The 24,971-nt window shown below is 31.5% G+C and overlaps 1 protein-coding gene across 8 annotated transcripts in view; it reads right to left on the bottom strand.

Moving 5' to 3' along the window:
* PAM (peptidylglycine alpha-amidating monooxygenase) overlaps window positions 1-24,971 on the bottom strand; it is a 355,927-nt gene that overhangs the window by 26,264 nt on the left and 304,692 nt on the right. For all 8 annotated transcript variants that reach the window (XM_051995235.1, XM_051995226.1, XM_051995250.1 and 5 more), the window contains 2 exons: window positions 20,964-21,093; window positions 4,251-4,367 (listed from right to left, as the gene is read on the bottom strand). In XM_051995235.1, the coding sequence (XP_051851195.1) occupies window positions 4,251-4,367; window positions 20,964-21,093 (247 nt within the window). The remainder of the gene's footprint in view (window positions 1-4,250; window positions 4,368-20,963; window positions 21,094-24,971) is intronic.

Consider the following 24,971-nt stretch of genomic DNA (forward strand, 5'->3'; position numbering starts at 1 on the left):
ATATTAGAGACCATTTTGTTTAACCCTTTCATTTTATAGATGAGGAAATCTTCAAGTTGATTTGAACCTTGAAGGAAACAAGGGATTTTAAAAGACAGAAGTTAAGAGGGAGATAATTCCAAACATGCCAGATTTCCTGTGTAAAGCACCCTGAGTTACTGGCTTTATAAGTAACCTGAAGAGCATTTTATAAATATCATTATTACAAATTCTAGAGGAACTAGATTAAGATATCTATTGCTGTCCTGCTTAAAAAGTTATTTTATTGTTGGATTCATATTTTCTCTCTTCCAGTTTCTTCCCACATCCCACCAACTAAGAAAGTAAGAAAAACAAAAGCCCTGTGTACAAACAAGCATAGTCATATAAAACAGATTCCCTTCTTATATGTTCTATCACTCCAGAACAATTTTGTTGGATTATTTCCTGCATTATTGTGTCAAAGTTCTCTTTTTGGTCACAACCTTCTGGTAGTCCAATTATTCTTATATTTTTTCTTCTTGATCTGTTCTCCAAATCTGTCATTTTTCCTATGTTTCACATTCTATTCTATTTTCTTATTCTTTATAATCTATTTTGTTTTTTCTTGATCTCTCATAATTCACTGGTTTCCCCTTGCCCAATTCTAATTTTCTTTTTTGCTGAGGCAATTGGGGTTAAGTGACTTGCCCAGGGTCACACAGCTGGAAATGTTAAGTGTCTGAGGCCAGATTTGAACTTAGGGCCTCCTGTCTTCAGGGCTGGTGCTCTATCCACTGTACCACCTAGCTGCCCCCAATTCTAGTTTTCAAGGAATTATTTTCATCTTTGAGATTCTGTATCTCCTTTTCTAGTTCATTCCTTTCCCCCCATAATTTTCTTATTTTTCTTGGATGGTTTTTATTTTTAATTTTTTTAGTTTTTTCTCACTATCTCTCATTTTATTTTTAAATTCCTTCTTAAGTTCTTCTACAAATTCTCTCTGGGCAGGGAGCCATTTAACCACTTCTAATAGTGGAATGGGAGGAATAGTGCCTCATGCTTCTCTTCAGCTCTCCTTCTGACCAGGAGCCCCAAACCAAGAGCTCCATCCTCCTGCAAGTGTTCACAGACAACAGTGTCTCTGCCCTGCATTCATTGGATGTTGGTTTCTTCTCTATCAGGGCCGTAGCTCTGTAGCAGGTTATATATCAGGAGGACCCCCTGTTCTGCCCCAAATCTTCTTGATTATTCACCAGTCTATGTTCACTCTAAGGCACAAATTTGTTCTATTTTTGGGGTTAATCAGGAGAGATTGAAATTTACCAACCTACTCCACCATCTTCCCAGAATCCTCCCCAGTCGTGTCTTCTTGTGGGCAAAGTATTTAAGTTTCAGTTATAATATTTGACCTTCCAGTGAACAGCCCAAATTAATTCCTTTAAGTGTTAAATAATTTGATCTTGTCCAAAGGTCTCTCAAAACTCTTCTCCATCACCACAATTCCTTGCTCAGCTTTACTTAGTTCAACTTTCTTACTATATATTGCTCCTGGGAAGACCACAGCTTTGACTCTATGGATCTTTGTCAGCAAGGTGACATCTCTCTTTTTAGTATGCTATCCAGATTTATCAGTTTTCCTTCTAAGAATCAAGTGAGTTTTTTTCCCATGGCTGCCATCATCATTTTCAGGGTTTTTTGAGCCCAAGAACATAAAATCTGACACTTATTCCACTTTTTTTCCCTCTATTTTCCAGGAAGTGATGGACCAATTACAACTTATAGTTTTCTCAAGAGACAAGAAAAAAATGATCTGGTATTTCCATCTCTGGAGTGTTGCCACGTTTTCTTGTGATTCACACAAAGTCTTTACTGTAGTCTGTGAAACAATAGATGTTTTTCTGTAACTCCTTTGCTTTCTCCATAATCCAGTGAATGTTAGCAATTTTGTTTCTAGTTCGTTTGTCTCTTCAAAAACCAGCCTGTTCTACATCTATACACATATGTATTTATGTACATGTGAATAATATACATACATATGTACTTATACATATATACGTGTGTGTGTGTGTGTGTGTGTGTGTGTGTGTGTGGTCTGAGTCCATCATCTGTCAGGAGGTGAATAGCATATTTCATCATGAGTTCTTTGGAACTGTGGTTATTCATAATGTTAATCTATGTTTTTCAAAGTTGTTTGTCTTTACAATATTGCTGCTATTGTATAAACTGTTCTCCTGGTTGTGTTTTATTTACTCTGCATCACTTCATACAAGTCTCTCCATATTTTTCTGAATCCATCCCCTTTATTATCACATTTTTGTTGTTGTTCAACTTTGGATTTTGAAGAATACCATGATATTATGGAGTGATGTCTTGACTTGCCTGTGAATTAGATTTAATTGAGACAGACTTGTCCAAAATTGTCAGCCTCACTCTCTCTTCCAGAATCATCGAAGTCCAGTGTTGGAACAAAAGTCAAGAAGACTGGCAATGGTCCAATACAGTGGATGATTTTGATGGATGGCTTTGGTATCCTTGATGTCTGACCTAGCTCAAAACACTCCAAAGCTTCTGATTTAGCTGCCTTCATGGCTGTTGGAACAAATTGTTCTTATCCTATTATATCTGGGACTGAGTCTTCACATGTTTGCAAAAGACATCCTCCTAACTCACTGAAGGGTTTAAGGGATTGTTAGTTACCCTCAACCTAGTTTAGTCTATGTCCTGAGATGGTTTTCTAGGGTATGGACCCAGTGTATGCTACAGCTTCTTGGGGCCACTGAGGAGAAAGGTGGGTACCAAAAGTGGATGAGCAGCCAGGTCCGGGCTGAACAACTTCACAGCATTACCAATAGTAAATTAACGTACTTGCTTTCTCTCAGCCCTTCCATCATTTGTCGTTTTTCTTTTTTTGGTCAACTTGGTTAGACTGATGGCTGTGTGATAGAACCTCAGAGTTATTTCAATTTGCATATAGTTCCCTTTCTTAAGAAATTGGCCAAATCTACTTTTAAACAGGCAGGCTAAAGTATTGTAATAGTAGTAAAGTAGTAAAGTAAGGTAGTAGTCAATGATGATATCTTATAATCTCATTTTATTTTTTGTCTATGGCAAAAAACATTAGCCAATTCTGTTCATATCACTAAAATCCTATTATTTAAGATTTAGAGAAAATAAGAAGTGCTTTTCAAAGCCAAATTTCACTGTGGCCACCGACTAAGGCTGGAAAGGCAATTTGCTTACTTTTCAACTTGGGGTGAGAAGAATGAAGCATTTTCATACTCCAATTATTGGATTAGCTTAAGTGACCCTTTCTCTTATAGGATAATTGATTAGTTTTTTCTATGTTCCATAACAAGCTCTATTAGCTTTGTTGTAAGAATAGCATATTGCCATTGACATCATTTTTGATAGAGGTGAATGGTTTGGCTAGAGTTAATAAGGTATTCTGACATCTATGAGAAACAGGTCATGTTATTTCACTAGTTATTCAAGGAGACAGTGTGGTGCGATGAGAAGTGTCATACTAAATCAAAGGTGGCTTGGGTTCTTTTCCCAGCTTTGTTATCGTTCATCCATGAAAATTGTGATGATCTGAAAGACACCTGGGGAAGCAGTATAGTAGAGCAGAAAGCCCATTGCTTTGGAGTTAGGAAAACCTGATTTCGAATTCCAACTCAAACACTAGCTATATGATCCCAGACAAATCATTTTACTCTGTCTTTGTTTTCCTCATCTGTAAAATGAAAGATTTGGACTTGATAGCTAGGAAGATCCATTACAGCTCTAACTTTTTGATCCTATTTTCTTATTTCCTACCTTTGCCAATTTTCTTATTTCTTAAGAAAAAACTGGACTAGATGTTGTGATGTGCTGGTAAATGTTTAACTGCCTGTTCTTGAAAAACAATAAACTTTAAAATTTAATTTGCATCATTAACATTTTCATTCATCACTTTTTAAAGTCTAGACAATCAACAAAACAATAAATCAAGCCCTGTTTTGTAGCATTTGCCATATCAGAAGTTTAAATGATCACATTGAGAATTTAAAAGTATGAACATATCCCAAGTTTCTGCTGTCCTTACTGAGGTCTAAAAATCTATAACCCTGGGATCAGGAATTTTCTAGAACTCTTCCCAGTTTCAATATTTTGTGATTCTATATAATACATAGAATAGGAAACTCTAGAAAGTTTCTAGTGGTATCCTATATTATCTAATTCCTTCAATGACATGCATGCATTATACTTAGCAGAAATCTTGGAAACAATAACAAAACAGTATAACTCACAAATTTTTCCCAGTAGACTGAAGCACTGCAGCATTATTTGGATCTATCACAAGAATAGTATCCTCTTCAATTGGTCCAAGTCCTCTTTGCTGGTAAACAAATTTGCTGTCAAATGAGCTAGATAAAATACATGAGAATGGTAATAAATACATAATTCAAAGCTTCTAGATAATTTAAAAACATACTATTCGAATGCTATTTTAATTATAGACTCAAGAAGATGGAAAAATAACATTTGTTTTAATATTTATATTCATAATTGTTTTAATTTCTTAAAAAAACCACAGATCTACTGTATTCATTTATATTAGGTTCCCTCAATAGAACTAATCAAAAATATATTTATTTAACAAGAGAATTCTCAAAAGAATTCAATGTACTTTTCAAAATTAAAGAAAATATTAAATAAGATTCTTAAAGCAACTCCAAATATAAATATATATGTTATTTAAATTCAAAATGATAAAATATATATGTATACACATATGCATCCATATATATGATCAATTAAATTCTATATTATTATGAGAATATTATGAATAATATTCTATATTATTATAGTGATATATATTATCATTATAATATATATTATTAGTGATATACTGATAAATACTGGGGATATAAGATAAATGACACAGTTCCTATCTTCAAAGTGTGTGAGTATGTACATATACACACACACATATATATGCATATTATATGCTACAATCATATTACATGTACACAGATAAGGTTGGAAGTGATGTTCAAAGGAGAGATATATGCAAAGCATTCTAAAAAAACCTGAAGACAGAAAGAACATTTTTATCCTTTTAAATTAAGGCTTCAAGAAGAAGGTAACAACTAAGAAAAGTTCAGAGAAAGTAAAAAATTCATTTCCTTTGAGGAAATACATTTTCTTCAGAGGAACAGCTATTTTAATTAAATTGAATAAAATTGACCAGATGATCTAGAAAGTCTCTAAAAATCGTCTAAACTCTTTTCTCTATGAAAAATGTCCAAAGATTTGCCAAAATAATCTTCCTGATGTACAGGTTGCTTTAAAGTACAAGTAGCCTTGCTAACTCCTAATTACCTCTATAATAAAATACAAGGTCTATTTTATTACCAAGGACATTTAAAGCCTTTCACAGACTTTAACCTTTTAACCTTTGTTTTCCAAACAATTTCATATAACTTCTCCATGTATTCTTTGTTCCACCCCAATTGGCTTATTTGATGTTTTCTGAATTCAGCAGGGCATCTCCTGCCTCTGGGCTTTAACATAAGACTCTCCCCACATCCTCCTCCTCACCTGTCCCACATGCACCCTCTCTTTACCTCTGCTTCTTAGATTACTTCCTTTTCTTCAAGGCTCATCTCAGACACCATCCTCTCTGGGAAGTAATTTCTGATCTCCTTAATTGTCAGTGTTCTCTTTTTTTTTTTTTTCAAAATGTATAGTCATATGAATAAATGTTTATACCTCCAATATAATGATAACTTAGCGACAGAAACTTTAATAAAACTTGTCTTTGTATCTCCAAAATCTAGCACAGACTCTTATTGAGACACAAATATTTAAATGGATTTCTGATCTAATTTATACAAAATGCAATTCATTCAGTCTTGCCTGTTTTATAAAATTTGTCAATGTCTTCCCATAAGTTTGTCCCAGGGTCTCTAGCCATTATGACAGAACACGTGGGTGTTTAATAATTATTTTTTGGATTGAATCAAACAAAAGCTTATTGGATAATTTTATATTAAAAATCAATTAAAACATTTAAGTTAGCACAAATATAAATTAGTACAAATTTTAATATGACTTTTCAAGTGTTATAATTATGGAAACATACTTTAATTGAATGACCATCATATATATTTTAACTATTTTTAATTTTAAAAGAATTATATAATGTGCTAAAATGCATCTTATAAGCACATATTATCCCAGTTGCATGCAGCCTGTGGAATACAACACATTTTATTGAATATAAAGAATTTAAGTGGGGCAGCTAGATGGCACAGTGGATAGAGCAACCACTCTGAAGTAAGGAAGACCTGAGTTCAAATCCGCCTTCAGACATTCAATACTTCCTAGATGTGTGATTTTGCCCAAGTCACTTGACCCCAACTGCTTTGCAAAAACAAACAAAAAAGAATTTAGGGAAATGGAACTCAATGTGTTCATATTTTTTTCTTTTTTTACCCTGTTCCAACTGTCTAATAATTTCTTAGTGACAATCAAGTTCAATCTATGATAATTTCATTTTTGGCAAAACTGAATTTTTTTCTTTATATCATCAGATAAAACTGTGAAAAAAGCTGCCCACACATTATAGTGAAAATGCAAATAAAATAACATTCAAGTAAAATTACACATTTTTGAGGTGCATTTTTTTCATTAAAGAAAATGCTAAGATTAATCAAATCTGTCATGTTCCATTGATTAATTGCTTGGTACACATTTGAACTCATATAGTCAGTAGAACAAAATCTTTAGAATGATATTCTCTTGCTACACACACACACACACACACACACACACGTGTGTGTGTGTGTGTGTGTGTGTGTGTGTATATATATATATATATATATATATATATATATATATATATATATATATATATACATCTATAACTATCTATCTTGCAGTTATGGGATTTATTTGGTTGTTATAGCCTCTTTCCTAGTAATTTTTTTTGTTCTTGAAAGATAACAGTAAATCTCTGAAGTAGTTTTTATTAATGATGCATTCACTTTAACACAATAGTGTTCCAGCTTAGTCGAGAAAAAAATGAAGTAATATCATTTACTTGTAATATTAGGCAGTTAAAGTCACATACTGACATCTAGGAAATACACATTTTTATGGCATGCAGATACATTATGAAACATTGTATGAGATTTTCACTGAGACATCATTTAAGGGAAATGTAAAATTGATTAAATGAAAATCTCTGTGAAAAATCTGCATGATGGTACTGAATTAAAAGTGATAGGCTTGCAAGAAGTATGAAATAATGTCTTCTTTCTTCTGCCAAATGTGAACATCTATCATATTTCCAAAAATCTAATTTCAGTACGGATAGCTCTAGTGAATATATCCTAATCAGTTCACCAGGAGACAGCTGTACTTGACTAAATTATCAATGATCTTTTCTAATTTTTCATTTGATTTCTAATCCCCATCAAACATACTTTTCAAAGTAGAGGTATCAGAAGGTACTGCAAATTACAAAGACTTCATTAATAGTGTTAACTCCCCATAAATGTTTAGATCTCTGGAAAAATTAATATAGGGCTAAAGATATTTGAAATACTTTGGATACACACACACACACACACACACACACACACACACACACACGCTCGTACCCCTCCACCACCACCATGTGCTTCCCACATGTCAGAACCTTTTTTCTCCTTTATAATCCATACTACTTCATCACAATGATCATTAGTTATACTATTTTTATTATAATCTTCCTTGCATCTCCTTGATTCACTAGCAATTTTATTACAAACCTTGCTTCACCAGTAATACTAGTATGTATTTTTCTTTTTCTAACCCTGACTATTCTTATCTTTTGTTATAATTGTTAATCTGCAGAATCATTTGTGAATGTTTTCAATTGATTATGCAAATTCCTAGATGCACCAATTGGAGGCATTGGTGTCTGTTGCTATATATGACACAAGAAAGAGCCAAGTCAGTTCCCAGCTAAGAGCTTATCATCTAGCTAAATTACTAGCTCCAGCACTATAAAATAGTAACATGTCTAGGATTTTTAAGAAAAAATATAGCTTTAAGAGAAGAAATGGGAATATAATAAGAGCAAAATACTCATTTAGAATATATACTGTGCTTTTAATAAATCATCAGAAAAGTTTCTATATGCTTGAGCAGGCAGCATCAAGAGATATTTAACCAATCAGTTTCTTGAATAACTGACTATTTCAAATCCTTTCATTTGGAAGAGCTAGAATTCTGTAAAAGAGAACAGCTGTTTTGTTGTAGCCACACAGGGAAGAAAGAAAGAGATTGATATATTTGCTCTTGCTCTCATTTCCCCAAAGAAAACCATTAATTAAAAATATTTTTCCTTCCAAATAGTCAAATGGACAGATTATAAATGATCTTGTGATTCAAAGAAAGATAAATAAACAAATTCATAAATAGATTCTAGATAATATGGCTGATTAAAGCATTGTTATAGCAAACTATTTAGTTTAGTGTTCTAAAGAAGCTACCCTGCATTATGTAATGCACAGAGCTTTCTATTTTACTCAATTTTTTTTCAGGATATCATAATATACATGTGCATTTTATATAATGTCTAACAAAATGGATTATTTTTGTTTGCTTCTTAGAAGAAGCCCTCATCTGAAGAGACTGAAATAATTTCTAATGCCCAGAATTCATCATTCTTTATTTTAAAAGAACCTTATTTTCTAATAGTGTTTTGTATATTAGCAGCTAATCAATTGGCTAGGATAAATAAATTAAGAAATATAAAATAAATAATAATGATGAAAGAAAGTAAACATGATGTAATTAGAACAGTTAAATAGCCAAGGGACGTTCTTTAAAAGTATGATTTTTATAAGTGAATGAGGGTATACCCTAGATTTGAAAGTAGATTTTTAAAAATTCAGATAAAATAGTCATGAACACTCAGACAGAGTTTATAAAAGAGAAAACTGCCAAAAGGCATGAGACAGCCTAAAAAAAATTCTTGGATTGCCATTCAAATCAGGAAGCATTCCAAGAAGAAAAATAGCAAGATATTTAAAGAAACTAATGTGGTAGCATGAGTTCTGCTTAGCTCAGTTTTTCAAATAATAGGTAGAGATGATAGGAAGAGGGCATTCGACCAAAAATGATTGCAAGACACTGTTATAAACCCATAAGAATGTTAAGAGAGCCTAAATTCTTAGAATGAGTGAAGACTTTCAAAAAAAAATTGCTGAAGAAAACAAAAAGGATTTTTTAAAGGCCTGATTCAATTTAACAAGTATTATTAAAGTATTCTGCTAAGTGACTGGGATATAAAGATAAAAAATGATATTCTATGCCCTCAAAGGGGTTTACGTTTTAATGGAAGAGGGGTACAATAAAAACAATACAAAAGCCATAGGATTTTGTTTGGGAGACTAAGATGAATACTGAAGGATTGGGCCCACTATTCAAGAAAAATGGAACTCAAATCCTTTGTTATTTCTGGGAACCAGTATGGTGTGGTGGAAAGAGTACTGATTCTAAACAAACAAAAAACCAGAATTCAAAGCCTGGGAAATTCAGAAATATCTTACATTTGATTTTTTCAATAATATGAGGATAGTTACACTTATACCACTAATCTTATTGGGTTTTGGAGAGTGAAATACTTTGCAAATCCTGATACCTAAATGAATCTTTTTTTTTCCTGTCAAATTCATTCAGACATCGTTTCAATTGTGTCCATTTTTTTTTTGTGATTTCATTTAGAAGAAAAGCAGTTCTTTTTTTTTTTCATAAAGGAGGATAATATTCAAACTGGAAAGTCAAGTTACTAAACATTTATTAAGCACTTATTATATGCTTAATATTAAGTGCTAGGGATATAACAAAAGTCTCTGTCTCAAGTGAGGAAGACATACATCTGTATACAAAGAAGATACATACAAGACAAATCAGAGATTATCTCAGAGTCAGCACTGCATTAAGGAGGTTTAGGAAGGGTTTCTTTGAAGAAAATGGGCCTTTGGCTGAGACTTGAAGGACATCAAGGAAGTCAGGAGATGGAAATGAAGAAAGATTTCTAGGCATAAGGGAGAGCTTGTGAAAAATTTAATTTGAGAGATAAGTGTTGTGTATGAGAAACAGCAAGTAGGTCTATTAAAATAGAAGGTCAAGGAAGGGGAGAAGATAGTAGTAATATATCTGGCCTTTTAAAATGAGATCAAATTCTAGTTCCAGATTAATTATATTACTATAGTTAAAACAAAACAGAAGAAAAAGCTTCTAGCTATGAAAGTAGTAGTAGGCAATAATCCTCAAAGAATCATTAAGAAGGAAAAAAAGACAATATTAGGCAAAAGGAAATGTTCCAGTTATTAGGAAAGTGGGGGAAAAAGATGGATCACAAAATGTATGGAGCTGGAAAAAGTTCTAGAAACGATTGTGATATAAATGATCTGTGAGCTCTGAGAAAAGAAATAAATAAGCATTAAAAACAAACTATGCCAAATAAACCTCATTTTTTTATCAGGTTATGAAACTGGTGGAAAAGGGGAATTCTGTGGACATAAGACACTGGGGATTTCAACAAGGTATTTGGCAGTTTCATGGATATATTCCTAAACAGGATGGAGATACAGGTTTGAGAGTGAACAACTGTCCTTAAAGTGTCTTTGGAATTGATATCAGTCTGGATACAGATCTACACTGATAGAAGCTCTTCTTGAGCTCTTATAGAGTTCAATTCATAAAAGCATAAATTGCCATGGCAAATTGAGTTCTCTATATGTGTTCTTCAATACTAGTATACTTTAAGTTTGTGATCATTCTTCTCAATAATGCTGTGTGTGCTGTGGGAGAATGTATCTCAGATTTGTATGTTGGGGAAGGGGTTTTGTTACTACTGTTCTTACTATGCAATTTTGGTAAATGACTTTGTCATAAATAAATCATGTGCTTGTAAATTATGGGTCTATTAGTGTGAAGCCATACAATACCTTTGAACCTAAGGGCAGTAGCTTCTCCTCTCTGGAAGATCCATCTTATGACTGATAGTAGTACTTTGGATATTATGCTACACAAAAATTTAGGATTGGAAAAAACCCTGGAAATAATTTACTTGAAACCTTTCATTTTCTAGATAAGCAAATAGAGAGATGGCATTTTAAAATATTTTGCCAAAATTCACACAGTAAGTACCAAAATCAGAATTCAGAACTAGGTTCCTTAATTCTAAACCACTGCTCATTCTTAGGATTTATTGTTGAAATAAACCTTGGGATCTTGAGACCAAGATGGGTAACAGACTTTTCCATGGATTCCAAAAGAAGTAAATATCAGAAGGGGATTCTGAGTCCAGGTTCTTCAGTCTTAGAGGCTGCTGTTAGAAGCCTTTTCATTGTACCATATTGTGTCCCTCTGGGACTTAACACAAAGTTCTGTCTTTATACTTAAACATCAATTACATAAAAATTGGCTTAGTTGTCAAAGCTCGAAATGAGCCAACATAATCATATAGCTGGCACAAAACTAGTGGATTCTTAGGATGCATTAAAATCTCCTTAATGTGTAAATTAAAAGCATCCTTACACTAAGTGAAGTATTACCAAGAAAACATTGTGCACAGCAATAAGATTATGTAATGATGGATTTGGCTCTTCTCAATAATGAGGCTATTCCAATAGATTTGGAAGATGGAAAATGTCATCAATATCTAGAGAGGGAAATATGAAAACTTAATGTGGATCAAGAATAATATTTTCACTTTTTGTTGTTTGTTTGTTTTTCTTTCTCATGTTTTTTTTTTCCTTTTTGATCTGACTTTTTTTTTTGCAAGCATGATGAATTAACCTCTGTTAATATTTAGCACATGTTTAACCTATATTGAATTGTTAGCTTTCTTGGGGAGAAAAAGGGAGGGAAAGAGGGAGAAAAATTTGGAACACAAAGTGAATTTACAAAGGTGAATGTTGAAAACTATTTTTGCATGTATTTGGAAAAATAAAATAGTATTTTTAAAAAAGCATCCCTACATTATATATTGTGTTAGTTCTAGGCACTATGTTGACAAACCCAAGACCTTTTAGTAGAAGGCCACTAGATTGGTGAGGGATCTAGAAATTATGTCAGGGGTTATGTTATGAGATTAGTTGAGAAAATGGCATTGCTTTGTCTGAAGAAGAATTAGGGTATATTAGATATCTCCAAATATTTTGTGTTTCTATACCAGATAGGATGCTAAACAATTGGTAAAAGTTACAAGGGAAGAGTATGAATGATTATAAGGAGAAATATTTAAATAGGAACTTGAACAATTTAGTGAGCTTCCTTGAAAAGTAATGAAATCCCTATCACTGGGCATTTTCAAAAAGAAACTGAATCACCGTTAGGAATATTATAAATGGGATCCTGTATTGGAAAGGGAGATTAGATAATAGAATATTATGGTGGAAAATACTGTAATTTTGGAGACAAAAGATACAGATTCTTGATCCTTACCTGTTTGAGCTTGAATAGTTCACTCAACTTCCCTAGACCTTAGCTTCCTTAATTATAAAATGAGGGAGTTAGAGTAAACAGTTTTTCAGGTCTCTTTGAGCCCAAGTGTTATGATTATATCAAGTCTAAGAAATCTTTTAGGTTTAAAATTTTAAGAGTGAGAATAGATCTTGATGATCTAATTCAGTCTTGGACCATCCAGCTACCTAGATCATATTAAAAAGTAAAGGGTCAGTCCATTGGGTAAACAGGTAGATAGAGCTGTTCCTTTAAGATATAATTCCAAACATCTGTGATTATTTCAAGTAAGAGACCTCAGAACAGCTGTTCCTATGGAAAGATCTTTCTAATCCCTGCTGGGAGGCATTTAAACTTTAAAGAGCTGTAGCTGCCATGCTGTACTAATGCTCTGACAGATAAAAGGTTTCTTTAAAATTTCATGACACTGCTGGAACTATGCATTTTCCACCTCCATTGGGGAAGTTATTTTAAATTGTCATTTTGGAGATAGGGATGAAGCAGAAGGAAATACTAGTTAAACATTTTGGTGAACAAATTTGGCTTGCTAATTCTTACAATCTTACTGCCATATTAACATGGCACTATGTAGCAGAAGGATAAGCTTGAGACAAGACTAGTAGTCATATGAGAGATGCTAAATTGAGCTTTGACTAGGGCCACTAGAAAGCATGTTGACTCTTTACAAGTTTTGTGATCTTTTCCAAGTGTAATAATATTTATTGGGTTTAGATTGGAAAAAAATTCCTGGCCTTAGGGCACTTATAATTTAAAAGTGGAAAGTCAATATGGGAAAGATTGTATAGAAAAGTTTAATGGGATTTTATTCAATGTACTCAAGTGGTCATAGCTTCAGGAATTCAATTTCTATCCCAAATCCAATCTTGCAAGTATCTTACCACAATACTCACTACGCATAAGAGAAGTTAAATATTCTAAAAAGTATCCTTCTTTCACCGAAGAAAGGGATGAGTAATCATGCAAATGTTGCTTTTTTTTCTAATACATTATATGGAAGGCAACATGATTGTGCACATGCAAGCACAGTGTCTAGAACACAGTAGGCATTTAATAAATGCTCTTTAGCTGATATGTCAGCATAAAATTCTGAGTCCATAGCTCATGAAAAATAAAAACAAATGCAACAATAATTTACTAAACCTTTAGGAAGAAATAAGCTGATATTATATGGAAAATACGAGAATTCAGCTTTAAAAGAGATTTTTTAAAAATATCATAGGGGACAAAGCAAAAAGAAAGAAAATTAAAAGGAGAAAGAAATAAAAAATAGTACTATCTTTAGAAGCAATAAAAGGTAAAGAGGAAATAGTAATTTAGAGTAATTGATGAATAAATCTGCTTTTAGATATACTTGAATTTTAAAAATAAATCCTCAAGGGCAGCTAGGTGACTCAGTGGACAGAGCACTGGCCCTGAAGTCAGGAGGACCTGAGTTCAAATCTTACATCAGACTCTTAACCTAGCTCTGTGACTCTGGGCAAGTTACTTAACCCCAATTGTCTCAGCAAAAAATAAAAATTAAATCCTTAAATGATGATGCCTATTAGATACAAATATCCCAATTATTTTAACTCCTCTAGATCAGCATTGGTAAATGGCAAAAAATATGAACAGGTAGCTTCCAATGAAGAAATCATAACAATTTATAGTCATAAAAAATGCTCTGAATCATTATTGATTAGAAAAATACAGATTAAAACAATCTTGAAATACCATTTTACACCTACCAGATTGGCTAAAATGATAGAAAAGTGACAAAGACTGGAGACAATGTGGAAAAATTGGGACACTAACTCATTGTTGGTGGAATTGTAAAAATGATCCAATTATTTTAGAAAGCAATCTGGAATTATGACAAAGAGTTATTAAACTACTTATACCCTTTGATTTAGCAGTACCACTATTTGGAATATTTTCAAAGATAATTAGGGAAAAAGGAAAAGGACTTAACATGTTCCAAAATATTTATAGTGGCTCTCTTTGTGATGGTAAAGAACCAGAAATTATAGGGATACCCATAAATTAAGGAATGGGTGAACAAATTGTAATATATGATTATAATACTATCAAAACATGGATAGACTTACACAAAATACTGAAGAGTGAAATGAGCAGAACCAAAAGAATACTGTACATAGTAATAGCAATATTGCTTTAAGAATAACTTGGAGTAAATAAGTTAAAAATACCTAAATTAAGTATAAAGGACGTATGAAGAAAGACATGATCTGCATCCAGAGAAAGAACTGATAAACAAAAGTATGGATAGGATAATTTTACATACACATATATATATATATGGTTATTTGTGTCTTATGGTAGCCAACTCTGGGGTGAGGGTGGGAGGGAAATTTACAAGATAATCTTGTATTATATATGAAAAGAATAGTAAGTTGTGTGCAGTAAGATTTTCTGTTTCATGTACAATCATATTTTTGGACTACATTATAGAAATGATTGCTTTATTTCATAAATTAAAAATAAAATTCAAGTTAAAAAAAAGAAACTGGACTTTGTTTACAAATGGTAATTTATGTGACATGTGGATTCTTTAATAAATAGATTTTATTTGTCTTGAAGCAATACTTATGCCATGTAGTACAGCAGAGCGAATCAGTATCTTGGCTCTGACACTTACTATCTGTATGTACCTGAGTTAGTAACAATCTCTTTAAGTCTTTTTTTTTTTTTTTGTAGAATGAGAATAAACTTAAATAGGTGTTTGAGGAAAGCATTTTATAAGCTATAAAAGACTATAAACTTTGTAAAATGTTATATAAGCATGTATTTTTATTAGTAGTATTCCTCTACCAATGTCTTATACCAATAGCTTATGGGATTGTGGAAAGGATCCTGGATTTTTTATAGGTGATGTACTAAAAGTTCTGGCAAGTCCTATCTTACTATAAAGGTTTTGATTATAGGCCTGGCAAGAAACTGTGTTTATTATCTCTGGAACAGCCTAGCTAACTTTGGAGGAACTTATCATCAAAAGATTAGTTGGTCACAGGATGATGATTATTTTAGTTACATCAACTTTCAAAATATCATTTTTCAAGTCTGCATTGACAAAAGGAATATACATGAAATATGCCTGTGAAAATCAGGTTAAAGAATTGAAGTATTATTATTGCTACTATCATTTGCACAGAAACAATTTTTATAGTTCTTGTTTTGTAAAACATTATCTTGTCACCTAAGGTGATGTTTGCTTTCCATTTTAAAAAATTTCAAGCCATTGGTATGTACTTAAAGCAGCCATGCTATAAGACAGAAAACTGCATTTTTAATGTTATTCATAGTTGGAAATGATGTCATAATTTTCCTTTTTGGTAAAATGTGCCTGAAGATTCATTTGGAAACTATAAGAAGTTTCATTAAACTTAGTGCACCTTTATAAAAAAATTGTGCACTAATAGGTTATGTTTAAATTCATTTGTTAGAAATATTATGAGGTCCTTTTAAAATACTGTGAAGTTGTAACAGAACCTAAGAATCAAAATGTTGCATTCAATTGTCTCCTTTGAAATTTGAAATGTTCTAATTTCTAGACTTTAAGAATGAAAAATCTGAGAGACAACTAACCAATTGAAAAGCTTCTAATCTTTTATGAAAGTGCATGGGGAGGATATAAACTCCCCACATACATACATACATACATACAAACACATACACACACACACACACACACACAAAGGAATATTTAGGAAAAGTTTAAATCAATATCTTTTCAAAATAACAAACCAGCAGTTAAAATTAGTATAGTCCTTGATGCTCTCCAAATGGTCTATTATTATATGTGAAAGAAGTAAAGGTTTATCTAATATAAAATAGAAAATACTATAAAAGTTCCTTTAATCTGTCAGATGGTTGTCATAGGAGTGTATGAAATACCTTAGGATGAGGCATTATATTAACAATATATTAAAATTCATATAATATGCTAAAATTCAGGGCAAGATTTAATAATCTTGCTTGATTTGCTTAAAAATAAAAACCCAGGAAGATAGAGGAAGTAGAGAGGATGAAAAGATAAGGAAAAGAAAGAATTATGACAGGATTTGAGAAGGCATAACAGGAAGAGAAATAGTCTTAACCTACTCATGATCAGGGTAAAATCAGATTATGAGAATTTATTTTAAATTATAAAGGTGATATCTATAGGCTCTTTTTAGGAATATGGTGTTAGACTTCATTATAAGAAAATATAGATTTAAAATCTGTCATCTTTGAATTTGCCTTCTTCATCTCATATAACAACCAATTATCAAGTATTATCAATTCTATCTTCACAACATATCTACACTGATTTTTTCTTTTCTAGTACTACTATTAGCTATCCCAGTTCCAATCTTCATTATGACATGATTTACTTCTTTTAGGTTTTCCTAATATTTTTTCTTCCTTAAAGCCATCATTCACCATAGTGCCATAGTGGCACACGTATCTTCGTACATTTGATCATAGCACTCCCCAAGTGAAGTTCAAACTCTTTTTCCTTGCATTTGAGACTCTTCCATATTTTGCATTAAGCTACTTTTCCATTCATATCTCATATTGTTCTCCCTCAACGGACCCTGGACTCCAACCAAACAGAACTACCTCTTCTTCCCCCAAACCAGAACTGTGCTTTCCTACTTTTTGTCCTTTGGCTCATGAAATTTCTTATGCCCAGAATGTCTCTCCTTTCCTTCTTCTGTATAGTTAATCACATCCTTTACAACCTTATCAGTTTCACCTTTTCTATGAAGTCTTCCCCCAAACTACCACTTCCCTCATTCTCCTCATCTCTGCTCTGATAATAATCTTTTCAGTTCAGTTCAAGAAACATGTATTTATTCCCAGCCACAGGCAAGGCAATGTGCTGATACTAGGTACGCAAAGAGAAAAATAAAGCATTTGAGGAAGGAGAAAGGGAGTACGTACTCTTCTCAGAGAATGTTGCATCTGAGTTGATTCTTGAAGGAAAGAAGCACTATATCACAAGAAGCCCTCAGGAGAAGGGAATACATCCTCAGCATGGGCAATATATTATGCAAATATATGGAGATAAGATGCTGAATATCAATTTCAAGAACAGTCTAGTAATCCACTTTGGTTGGACCACAACCTTCATAAAGGAGAGTGGTTAGAACTAGAGTTTGAATGGTGGTTTGAATAAGAAGCAAATAAGGGAGATATTTACATTTAAAGCTAAAAATCTGTGCTATTCACAACTCATTCACAATTCATAGCCCTTTATTGGTACTTTGGTAATGAACTTAGGTTTTATTTTATATTGTAATCATCTATATGTATGTCTTACATATTTCAACTAGATTATAAATTCCATGAGAAAAAAAAAAACAAACCTACGTTTTATATATCTTATACAGCAAGTAAGTGCTCAATAAATGTTCACTGAAATAATTTTAGTTTCCAGTAGTACTAGTCATGGTCAAATATACTGCCATATAGAATTATTTAAAACTGATCAGTCTGCCCAAAAGATATAAGCAGAATATCTTTAAAATAGTATTACAGTCATATATTGAAACAAATACTTAATACTTAATCTCTTTTAACAATTATGATACATTATTTCTAAGTTCAGCAAGATTATCTCATTTTATAGATAAAAATGGAGTTCTTGTTATTTAAAAAAAAAAGTATTTCTTTAACAGAACACTAGTATTAATGCCTCTGTAAAACAACAAATATAAAAGTAACCAGATGAGATTATTACAAACTAAAGAATATAGCTTTATTGATTCTCCATTATATCTACAAATTAGCTTAAGTAGCATTACCATGGTCATTTCATTGATCTAACTGATCATAAACAATTGATACTTCTTCAATAATTAATTTAGTATTTATTTTATTTCTCTTAAAGATATTTTATAGTTTATATGTATGTATGTGTGTATATGTATGTGTGTGTATATGTATGTATGTGTGTATATGTATATATGTAGGTTAATATCCAAGAACTGATACAATTGAATCATTTTGGTAATTGGTAGTCATCTAAATAATTTATTCAATGGTAATGGAAATATTGATTTCTTTGTTGAATTTATCATATTCTCACTATTGTAATCTCTTCCTTTTTGATTGTTGAGTCTATTAAAATTTTCTAAGTATACCATCATATATGATCTCCAAACTGAGATATTATAATCTCTTCTTTCTAATGAAGAAAGAAGAGAGTATTTAATTTCTACACCTTTTAGTTAACAAGGTAACTAAAAAGATGTAGCCTGTTGTAGGAAATTATTTGCAGAAGGCTGCCTATTCCCTTTTCATATTTTATCAAGTATAGTTTTGGTAAGGTATAAATAAAGATACTATATATATATATATATATATATATATATATATATATAAATAAATAAAGGTGTAAATAAAGATACTATATATATACATAAAGATACTATAATGATGATAGAATAGATATATGGTCAAAAATTACTGATATCCACTCAATGGTCTTTTGTAGATATTAAAGTTATCCATTATTTTTCTCATTCTTTTAGTATCTTCATCTTATTCTGATCTTGGTACAATATTTTCAATGATTTAGTGTTTTCCAGACTGTTTATCTCCAGAATAGACTTCATCAATTTGTATTTGTTTTCTCTTAGATTTTACCTCCTTAAATGTTATTTCCATTTAGGAATATAGATTGTCAGAGACTGAACTCTTAAAGAGTCCAGCTGTGGCAGTGTCATTGTTATTGATGTTATGTTTATTGAACTTATAACCTTCCTATTTCTTTATGCTCAGTAATGTAAAATGGAACCTTCATTAATTTTTTCAAAAGAGAATCTTCATGGTAAGATAATATATAGGATTCCATGCCCTGATAAGTGAAATTACAGAATTAATTTTGTTAAATGATTAACAATCAAAACCTAAAAGAGTGAAATGTTGGTTCACTTTTCCTGTCATGTATGATATTCTGAGCAATGACTATGGAAATTCCCTATAGAATATGCGATTCTTCACAAACATCTCTTTATGGAAGATATTGTGTGAGACAAACTTTGGAATGTTAGAATGCTTCTTCAATAACATCCATGTTTACTAAAAGAAATGAGCAACGTAACCCATAGAGGAAAAACTAAATAGAGAAAACATGTCTATGCAATGTATGTGAACGATCAGTTTATTTAGTTACTACATCAGTGAATATATGTAGGATATATTCTATACTGGAGGTGGACAACAAGTTGGGAACAGAATTCAAAACAAGAATAGGAGCAGTTTAGATTGCACTTGGAAAATTATGCAATACTTTCAAGTCCTAAGATTTTTCCCAGCACAAAAATCTACATGTGTGTTTTTGTTTTGTTTTACTGGAAATATCTTTCATATAATGATATATATATATATACCTATATATCTGTCAATCTGCTAAAACCTATGACTATTACAATTTCTACATTTTCAAAGGAGCAAGTAGCCTGTAAGACATTTCCAAAAGTGTCCTATGTATAAGAAATAGTATTTGAAATAACATCAAGGAGATATATAATCTCAAAAGGCAGAAGGTTCGTCATGCAACAAGTGATTCCTGAGTTCTCCAACTGGAAAGCAAAACATCTAAAGGAAAAATTTTATCATTCTTACACAAACCTTTATGAAGGATCTATAGACAATCTGGATAGGAATGATACATAATGAAAAGTCTGACTGGCATCAATGTAAGGAATATTCACATTGATGATCTAAGATCAATTGAATACTTGAATGCTTGTTTCCTTAATTATTTTTACTTGACATATTTTACCTATCATTTCTATTTTTTCATTGTTTTTATTCAGCATTTTATTTTCCTTCAGTTATATGTAAAAACTATTTTTAACATTCATTTTAAAAACCTTGAATTCCAAATTCTTTCCCTTCTTCCCTCCCTATGCCCCCATCCTCCAATTGAGAATGCAGCTATCATTTCTAAATTTATGTGAAATAGTAAAGGAAGAGCCCTGCTCTTTACTTGTTTTTAGTCAGAATGTCTATTTTCCATACACACACACACACACACACACACACACACACACACACACAGTTACACATAAATATAATATAATATAAATGTATAAATTTTTATTTCAAATATAATTTTTTATTTTGATAAAGGCATTTCCCCACTTTCCATGAAAACAGATAATTTTTCATTACTCCTTCAAGAGATGTCTATCTTCCTTCAATTATTTATTGCCAACTTGAGGAACAAAGAAGCACATAGTAAGCAATATGTGTGTGTATATGTATGTATGTATACATATATATTATGTGTATATAAATGCTAGTTATTACCATTACACTTCAACCCTAGATATGTTCTTTTCTTGCAAATGAAAGTGAAATAAAAACGAAGAACAGGGAGAATTGTGAACTGTTCTTACCAACTCAATCTGATTTTTAATGAAAATGATAAAGCCAGTTTTCCTTTAAATTTACCCCATGAAAAGATATTTACTTACTTTCCATCCCAAACGTGATCACCTCTATGAAAAATAACCAGGTTGCTATTAGAGTCCAGAGCCACTCCAGAAACCTGTCCTGGTAGGAGGTATACACCAGGCCAATCCAGTGCCTCTTCTATGTGGAAATCTACAAAAATAAATTAATATATTTGAAATGGAGAATAAAGTTACTAGGAAGCCACAAGGATTTGTAGTGATTTATGAGCAACAAAATTTTTGTTACATGCAATAGTATCACTAGATGCATGAAAACTAAACAACAACAAACCAAGCCATATTATTTTATTAACTTAAAAATATTTAATTGATGCTTTTTTTTTGTTTTTAATTCCCAGAATCCCCAATAGAACCCTCCCTTAAACAAAGAAAAGAGTTAAAATCAACTATCACAGCAACTGCACCTGATAATATATGTAACATTCCATACCTGGAGTCCACCACTTCTCTGAGGAGAGGAGGGAAGTATCGTTGGGTCTCCAGAGGCAAGATTGGTCATTGTATTTTATCAAGGAGTACACTTCTTGATAAAATGCAACTCATGCACAAGCCAATGGCATCCTAAGTTACAACATAGGAAGTGTGACATAGTGGATCGAGTGTTGGACTAGGAATGAGGAATATATATGTTTGAATCCCACCTGTAACACTTACTAGCTGTGTGACCATGAGCAAGTCCCGTAACCTCTCTGAGACTCATCTGTAAAATGGGGATAAGAGTATCTGTAGTACTTTTCTCACAAAGTCATTGTGAGACTCAAATAAGGCACCATACTTAAAGTGCTTGATAAACTTTAAAGTGCAATATACATATTAGCTATTATTATATTATATGATATGCCACCTTTTCTTAGTAAAATACATATATAAAATAAGTCATTGAAGACCAATTCAGACCGCTCTCTTTTTGACAGTTTAAATTGTTCTTCTGTAACATAATAAATCTGAAATAATTTTAACCTGGAGTTTTGGGGAAAAAGTCGAGTTATATAAAATGTGTCTTAAGTTTTTAAATCTGATGAAAAAGTATGAAAAATTAAACTACAAGCATGCCTGCTTAATATAATAATCAAATATATAATTGATATACTTAAATTAATTATTAATATCAATAAATAAAATTAATATGTTTTTTGAAAATTTTATGATTATCTATTGTACTAATTTTATTGCTATCTGACTGCTGGTTACTGTCAAACTTGTGGTAGAGGTACTCTCCTTTAATATTTATTTTTTATCATTTTCTTCTGCAGGAGAATTAGGAAAATATATAAAATTATATTGTTACCCCCAAACTCAAGTGAAAAATAATTTATTGGACAATTATTGAGTATCTATACAAATTGGTGATGGGGATAGAATAAGTCTCTGTAATCTAAAGATAATCATCAAATTTCATTTTAGCCAATAATTTCCATAGCCTTTCTCACAAGACTTGGGACAAAGAAATAGAAAATATAATATTATGAGCATCATTTGTCCCATTCACCCTCTGATATATGTGACAACATGCCAAAAAATGTCTTAAAAAAGCAAAGCAGAGGGTCTGGATAACTTTTAGAAAAGAGAATATATTAATAGTGAAATAACAGAAACTGACAACAATCATGAAAATAATTAAGGGGTCTCACTCACTGAAACACAGAATTTCATTTCTGCATGGATATAGAAGAAACTTCTCAAGCAATGAATGAAAGATAAGTTTACTTTTAATTATATTGGAGGACAGAATTAACTTCAAACAGCTAACTTCAAATAGCTCATTTTTAAAATATCTTATTCAGATTGTCTAGACAAAAACTCTGAACTACTGGTATAATGGTTTAATTGGTAAGCAGAAATATATTCTGTCATAAACATAAATATTGATTGCAGCTACTATTCTCAATATCACTAGTTGGCTGAATTTGATCAGGTATTAAAGATGAGAGGCAATAAAAACAATACTGGATTTCTATTCTGAAGACCTCAATTTTGATCCTGACTCTGCTATCTACTCCCTGTGAAATCTGAAACAAATTACTGTCTTACTTTACCTCAGTTCCTCAACAATAAAATGCAAGGATGGAGCAGGTGACTTCTATGGCCAAGAGTTCAGATAGGTTAGGTAGGGCAGAATATGGGTTTCTTAGTAAAGTATTTCTCCAATTCCACTTTGCTGCACTCTTGTCAAAAGGTAATAACTATCAATAAAGTTTCACTACATTTTATTCCTTTACTAAATTAAATTTCAAAGTGAAAAACTTTGATTCTTACTTCAAATTTGGTACATAGAGGCCTGAAAAGTTCAAAATTACATTTATGATACCTTTGAATATTATATTAAGTAGTAAAAACAGCTCACATAATGTCTTTTAATTTCATTCCCACAAAAATTCTCTGATAGGTACTGTTATTATACCATGTCAAGAAAGAAGACTCCCAGATCCTATATTATATTAAATTTCTTCCATATGAACTTGGACAAATACTCCCATGTCTGGATGTCAGTTTACCTGATTCCAGTCCATTACTTGAATCACTTGAGTGGGATTAGGTCCAACTTAATATTTGTAAATCAACCTGAATTTGAGAAAATCTCAAAAAAATTATATTAAAAATCAAAACAAATGTGAAGAAGTAACTGTTGCTAGATGGTTAACTAGAAACTCTTGTGATTTTAAAATTAATAAATTTTTATTATACATTTTTATATTTTTTCTGCAGTGAAGAAGGCATGCCTCATTTTAGTCAGAAGATATATTTTTTAGAAATTTTATTAATTACTATAATATTAAAAATCCAGTATTACTAATATTTACAGATGAAACAGGAAGAAAAAACTTTGTTATAATCTTATAAAGAAGAAAGAATACTATGACAGAACTTGGGACTACACAATTTTATACATTTCCCTTTTTTGTTTGTTTTAATCCCAGCTTGGAGTTTGATTTAATTTCAGATATTAGGACACTATTTTATGTGCTTATGCTATTAATAAAAATTAGAAAGTTTAATTTAACATCTATTGTAATTTGGGGCATGGAGAGATATAAATATTAAAACCATTTTCAAAAGATATAAATTTGGTCCAATTTTACATATTTCTGAGATTGACATGTCAACAAAAATTACCTTACAAAATCACATTTGGAAGCAAGAACTAATAAGACTGAAAAGTGTTAAAACAAATGGATTAGAGGGAAAGTTGCTCAAAGAAATAAGGTTAAATAAAATGATAATTTGCACCTGTAATGAGTAAAGTAAAATTTAGCTATATATGTGTGTGTGTGTGTGTGTGTGTGTGTGTGTATACATATGCACACACACATATATATCTTTAATAACAATAGCAAATTTAATATATTCTGGACTCATCAACTCTATATAAACCTAAACTAGTTTTCTTCCTGGTGTGGTTCTCTCTAATTTTTTTTCTCATAAATAAATTCTTTCGAAGAGGAAAATGTAGGACAATCAGAATATTTTATTTCCTTAATATTTGATTCATTTGTCATGTAAATGTTAAGGATATATTAGAGGAAAAATTCTTAACCACACAACATATGGGGATAATAAATTTGCTTTTGCTTCTCAAGTTCACAAAGCTAAATATTTTTCACATCATACAATATGTAAATGCATGGCAATCCAAGAAAATCACAGCTTTGGAAGGCCATAAAATATAATGGTGATCTGGCCAATATGGAAATATGTTTTGCATGACTTCATATATGTAATGTGTATCATATTTCCTTCCTTCTCAGTGAGTGGGAGAGGGGGTAGAAGGAGGGAAAGAATTTGGAACTAAAAACAAAAATGAAAATGTAAAAGACATATGGTAATTATGGTAGTTTGCTGTTATGACTTTAAAAGTATAATTTCTAATTTTTGTTGGTTTAAAACAAATTTAAAAGTCGGGGTGGTAAAAGTAAAAGTACTAAGTTAGTAGGGAAAAAAAGCTCCACAAACTAATTTTTAGACTATTCTGTCTTCCACAAAATCTTCCATTTTTGCCATAAAGTATGA

The sequence above is a fragment of the Antechinus flavipes genome, chromosome 1, assembly GCF_016432865.1.
Source record: "Antechinus flavipes isolate AdamAnt ecotype Samford, QLD, Australia chromosome 1, AdamAnt_v2, whole genome shotgun sequence".
Taxonomy (NCBI): domain Eukaryota; kingdom Metazoa; phylum Chordata; class Mammalia; order Dasyuromorphia; family Dasyuridae; genus Antechinus; species Antechinus flavipes.